We start from the raw sequence: 6,592 nt of genomic DNA, 5'->3' as shown, positions 1-6,592 counted from the left end.
TATATATATATATATAATATTATATATATATATATATATATATATACTATATATATATATATATATATATATATATATATATATATATATATATATGGATGGTGCCAATATTCTGACAAATTGATGTACGTGTATTAGCATGACAGGTGAAACAGCGCGGAAGATATTAAGTAGTTATCAACCAATCTTGCACATGTATACAAAGGCATATGTCACCATCTCAACCTACCTGGAAGTGTATGAACCGGTACAATATCTACTCCGTAGAGGTTTCTATGTATATCCGCCAAACCTTCGAATACATTGCCAAGTTCTAGGTACTCACTCATTGCACCTCCCCTCCTACCTACAGACGAGCTAGTTTGCGTACGCTGCAATTCACGATGAAAATATATGAACCACTAATTTTCTGTAGCAGACGCTACCACAAAAGCTGCGTCAATATTTCAATTTTAATCGAGAGTACTGCTGCCATCGTCAAACAACCACAAAGCACGACTCAGTACATCCCATAAGTAAGTCATGTATTACATTGTATTCATAGCAAATGCCGACTTCCGAGACAACACGGCGAATACATAGCAATGAAATAGCGCATTGCAAACGTATTTACTGCCCAAATGCCGTATAATTATGTGGGATTGAACAAACATGATATAGTAGGGCATGCGTGACAACAAGATAAGAAAACAGTATGACTCAAGCATAGCTATACTGCCGAGATGACGTACATTAAACAGGACTATGTATATGTATAACGATGACGTACACTAGACGGACTGTGTGTATGTATAACGAGATGACGTACACTAGACGGGACTGTGTGTAAGTATAACGAGATGACGTACATTAGCAAGAATTCACACATACTCTGATCTCCGAGTAGTAAGCCTTATCCCACGCCTTCAACCCTTCCTGCGTAGTCCCCTCCCCTTGATTGGTGTGCTCGTGAGTGTGCTTCAGTCTACTCAACTGCTGCATTTCCGCTGTGCGTTCGGGTAAGAATGCATCGGCTATGCTTGTGAGAAAGGCTGTGACACGCTCGGGCTGCTCGGCCATGGTGTCCTTGAGCGCCTTGTGCGCATACGACGCATGTCCGGTGGTCAGAGCCAGTGCGTGGCGTGCTTGCAACAGACCCATCAGCACCTCTCTGTGGTAAGAAAAATGAGGAAGCAATATTATAATATTGACACATTGGTTGCAAACGGGGTACCCGATAGCCTGTAGCTATACAAATTTCATGAAATCTGCTTTCCTCCTCACCTTAAAAGTTGTAAAGTCATCCAAAAAAAAACCCATCAATGTGTGACGTGCCCGTGACTACATTCACTATAATAATAGCGATCAACACTACCAATCTGACAGCCACTTACCTGCGGGGTTGACTCTCCGGCGTGTTAGCTGTGTAGAGGGCTTTGCGCACATTGGCATTCGCAGAAGTCGCCAGAAGCATTTCTGCCTAACGTTGTAGAAATGAAGTTTAGCACACATTGTGGAATATGATGGATGATATATATAAATAACACAGTGGATGCAATTACTTGGGAAGATGACACAAACAATACTTACTTATCAGCCATGACCATGAATTGCACGAAGACTATATGACGGACTTATCCGTAGCTGCCAAAATACACAGAGGCTTTACTACTCCACTAATGCCACAACACTGAGAAAAAAAAAATCCTACACGTATGCGAAATACAGATACCAAGCGCATATATATATATATACACATATAAATACATACATACATACATATATATATAAATATATATATATATATATATATATATATATATATATATATATATATATATATATATATTTACATAAATATATACATAAAAAAAATACATATAATAATATAATAATATAATCATGTAATAATATAGTAATATAATAATATAACAATATAATAATATATAGGGCATACATGAGCCATAAGGTAAAACATGAAGAAAAGAGGATATAAAACCGGGAAAATGTCAATGGTAGAGGTAGATATTGCAATATCTCAATGATACCTACAAGATGATATATCAGATACATGCCAAAATCGAATATTTATCTATTGATCCATACATGTCTCTGAGCATAATTGTGCATATCCAGATTCTCCATCATTGTGAGGTACAGAGATACCTTTTGAAAGGAAGTCGGCAGATGTTCACTACCCAAAATACACAGTTACATATCGCACACAACGACTCACGAGGTATATCCAATGAACAACTGGATTTCATTCGATGTTGAAAACTCACCGTAGTCACAAATGAAATGGGAAAAGGACAAACGGGCAAGATAACTTTTGTCCGAAAGATAAAAGCGGAATGACAGGGTTACAGGCACCTACAACTTGCTCTATACACACACGCAAGACCTCGAATACAACACACAATTACATTCATCTACATAAGATTTCACACTGGCAGCAGAAAAAATAATCAGTATCTCATAGCTGATTACACCGCTCACTTCCCTACATTCACGCAGACAACAAAGGATTTCTCATTAACCTAGTAGCTTTAACAAAACATATACATTCCTCTCAATTGAAATCCACACAGACAGTCAGAGCATCATATGACTTAGACTACCTGATAGCTGGGCGTGTGCACTGCTACGGACATTGCTCCTTTCTTATCGCGCACATGTGGTAGGCGTGCGATGGTTTGAGCAGGCAGTACTCGTGCTTCGTTCAAGGGTATGGTCACCCTCCCTCTTTCGGTCTGTGTGTTGTGGACAAACTGCAGGCCCAGTTGATTGACTCGCGCCGTCAACTCCTGTGCACAAGATATATAGTCAATTATGAGCCTTTTCGAGGATGTAGCAAAGCAAATTAACGTACTGAATATTGGCTTTGGCGTTTCGTTCAGGTTGAGCGAACTTGATGATACTACAATTCAGTCTAAAGCTCTACTCACATTCAGTAACAACATACCTGAGAATGAATGACAAAGGTTAATCAACAACAGTAGAGCAACACACACACACACACACACACATATATATATATATATATATACATATATATATATATGATGCAGGTATATGGAAAGTTGTCAGACACTACGGATATTGTATATGTGCATGTGCCAGTGTGCGTGCGTATGTGTGTCATCATCACACACTTGCACAGCCTCTCGCTCCTTCCGACTGCCGTCAATGGCCGATTGCTCAAAGTCAAACAGCAGCAGCGTTGCGGTTCGTTGCACTTCGTAATCAAATGTGTCGAATTCACGCAGCGCAACCACACGCCTCAACGCATCGGACAGTCGGGTATCTACGAGTCGGTAAACAATGCAATGTATTGACAGCGGTTGGATTTCACATCAAGGATGAGAGTATATGACAAGAATAACGGTGTGCGAGGGGAATAAGCATTTAATATTGGAAATGGTGGACGACGGAATTGGGGACGCTGTGACAATGTCAAAAAAAGAAAACAAGGACGATTCGGTTGTGTGTATCAAAGATGGATAAAGGTCAAGGGACTCATCAACGAAGTTCTTGGTGTAGATTGACGTACGGCACGCCTAGAGAGGTACACTTGATCAAACACAGACGACACTAAGAAACACTTGATCAAACATTTTGTAACACCAGAGCATATTTAAACAACCAAACACAATTAACCAATTGCGACGCATTCATAGTATAACCTCTCATGACGTAGCCACCAATGGGTACGTGAAAAGAATACACCCTATCTTCTCGATCTGATTGGTCTGCGACACTATCACAAGAAACGACAGAGTCGAGATGAGCACAAATACCTTCACCAAACATCACAGAGTATTACCTGCCGAAAAAAGCTGGGCGAGTATTAGGGAACACATAGACATCGAACGAATTTTCAGACGTATGCAAGCGATGTAGATACGTAAAGGACGCTGAAAAGTTACGTCAAAGTACCAAGAATCTTCCATAAGAGGATGTTAAGTGACATTATTGTACTAAAGACGAGTTGATATTTAAATTTAGTCGAGGAAGTATGTGTATGTGAGCACAAAACTGACTATCCACAGTCTTCATATGAGTGTCCAGCTGAAAATTCACGGTGTATCGCCCACTGCAACAATGCAGGCTCATAAGACATAAACATGAATCACGAATTCACTAATGCCAAAGCGCTGTACAGTGTAGACCGGTGGAAGTGGATTGGTACCACAAGAGTAGCGATACGATAAAAGTATGAGTATTCGACAGCAAGGAATACTACGGTGAGCAGAGAGAGCATACCCCCCGATAGTCACGAGGACGGAGCAGTGACTGGGTAGATGGGGGGATATGCTTTCTTGAATGTATGATTCGTAACGGCAGGTAAATGTACATGTATACGGCGAAAGCGGGCATACAACAGTGACTGTAAAAGAGATGTCGGCATAGGTCGACAAACGTATAAGAGCGCAATAGCACAGTATAACATAGAAGACGTCTGGAACAAACAACTAGGCTTTATACCGACCGAGGAGCATATCAGACCGTCAAATAGATGACAATGAACTGCGATGTAGAACAAACATGGTCATATACACCAATAAGAACAATTCGATAGAACGCTAGCATCAGCCTACGTGAATAATTCAACAAACTCGGTTATATGAAACTAGTGCGATACAGAAAAAAAAGCAGCTTCCGCAATAATCGTGCACAAATATTCAATTGCAAGCAACCTCACCTTCAGAGGCTGGACGGAGCCCGATTCTGCCATAGACCACACCGAAAACAAACGACACTAGGCAAGCTGCCCTGATCCTGAGACGAACAGGCTATTGTTCATATACACATGCAAGCATAGTGGTGTTCACATACCCGTGTTCAATTCTTCAAAATGCGCATGTATCCGTCTACACACATCCTCACACGCTGAGCGGAACTCAATGTCGGGGTGAATGTTGCGCACAAACTCCGCCAGATCCACCACGGCACACAGCGTGTCACTGAGCGCATCCATCAGTTCAACTACGTGCACACCCGGAGCACACTGTGCAATCTGCATGCGCAAGGCCTCGCTCTCCCGTAAGGCTTCATCGGCAAATGTTTGGAACCCGTCACTGGTCTTGAGCACAGGCAGATTGAAGATGCCGGTGATGTTCGCGTGGGTGTTGTTGAGATGAGTGTGTTGGGAGTAGTAGGTGTACGAAAAGGCCGACCGTAGAGTCAAAGGGTTCGACCCATCGGGCGGTGATTGAAGGGGCTGTGCGTGGTTTGCACGAGCGCTTGCATGTAGCATACGTGTGTGAACAGACGCAGAGAGACACGGTAATTTCCGGCACTGCGCTGCGTACGAGACCATGTGAGCAGGACATGAATTCTGTACACGCTTGGGTTGCGAAGTGCTTGTGCATGACTGTGAGTGTATTCGCATACGAGGCTGTGCACGCAATCGAAGCCCATCCAAAACTAGTTTAAGAGACGACACGCGCCATCCTAAGCTGTGGCACACCAACATCTCAACAAAAACCTACTTATCGCCTGCTCTAAACGTAGCAATCTCTGGTGGGAAACTTTCTGCTGGGCTTTAGAGGGCACTGTCCTCTGCCATAGGGCGTTACAGCAGCTTGCTTCGTATTTCCACCTTCACGCTAGTTATATCTGGGGACCATATAACAGGAACGATGCTGCGCAAACATTAAGACGTGAAGTATCCGCAAGCATGCAAGCACCTGTGGATGTATGAACGTGGAGTACGCGCCTTTTTTACAACAATAGTGTAGCGTTCGTGTTGTTCGGCCATAGAATATTCTGTTCCCCACTGCTGGCCATTGAGCCATTTAGGTTTGGGAAAAATCGATGACACATTCTGTCATGAATCTATTTTTAGACTAAGCGAGAGGATGTGATTGGTTAAAAATCCCTGTCATCATTTTTGTAGACTATGTGGAATGTGGTACATATGCATGTGATATGTGGTAGTAGACGCTGGACGGACTCGGAGATGTATTTTTACATGCAACCTATTTTATTTCGCATGCCTCCGCAGACTGTCACGTGAAATCTCAAATCGAACAGACTATGGTCTGCAAACTGTGAATGGATAGCCATTTGTAGTTTTCTTGTCCTTGTGTGAAAGAAACCTACCTATACTAGTTGTATAGGCGGCCACGCCTACATTCAAACAGGGCCGTATAGAAGCCGTTCAAATATGTCATTATGAGCTATCTGTCATGAGGTTTGGGGAGAGAAGTTGCTACGGATGTAGAAAGCAGATATCAGGTACCAAAATCGATTCGAAGCAATATCGGACGAGTGAGTAATATCTTGGTGAGTACCAACTGATGGTTTTTTCTAGAATGGTTACTATCTTACCAACTACGCATATGAATATATTTTCTCCTGTCAACGATTATAAATCGAAACACACACAGCTACTGACGTTACCTGTTAGTATATATATATATATATATATATATACTATTTATTTATATGTATGTATGTATGTATGTATGTATGTATGTATGTATGTATGTATGTATGTATGTATGTATGTATACATGCAAGCAAGCATACATACATACATACATACATACATACATACATACACACACACACACACACACACACACACACACTACACTACACATAC

At 41.6% G+C, this 6,592-nt stretch overlaps 1 protein-coding gene across 1 annotated transcript in view; it reads right to left on the bottom strand.

Annotated features, from left to right (window-relative positions):
- The window catches only part of SARC_06671 (hypothetical protein), a 7,815-nt gene extending 2,147 nt beyond the window's left edge, over positions 1 to 5,668 (bottom strand). The window contains exons 1-6 of the mRNA XM_014299402.1: positions 4,819 to 5,668; positions 3,135 to 3,286; positions 2,601 to 2,786; positions 1,374 to 1,459; positions 871 to 1,150; positions 230 to 371 (exon numbers count right to left, since the gene is read on the bottom strand). Of these exons, the coding sequence (XP_014154877.1) occupies positions 230 to 371; positions 871 to 1,150; positions 1,374 to 1,459; positions 2,601 to 2,786; positions 3,135 to 3,286; positions 4,819 to 5,458 (1,486 nt within the window). The 5' untranslated portion in view covers positions 5,459 to 5,668. The remainder of the gene's footprint in view (positions 1 to 229; positions 372 to 870; positions 1,151 to 1,373; positions 1,460 to 2,600; positions 2,787 to 3,134; positions 3,287 to 4,818) is intronic.
- Between the last annotated feature and the right edge of the window lie 924 nt (positions 5,669 to 6,592).

This window comes from Sphaeroforma arctica, assembly GCF_001186125.1.
Source record: "Sphaeroforma arctica JP610 unplaced genomic scaffold supercont1.487, whole genome shotgun sequence".
NCBI classification, from domain to species: Eukaryota; class Ichthyosporea; order Ichthyophonida; genus Sphaeroforma; species Sphaeroforma arctica.
Note: the sequence above shows the minus strand (reverse complement) of the source record. Positions and strands in the feature narration are given on the sequence as shown.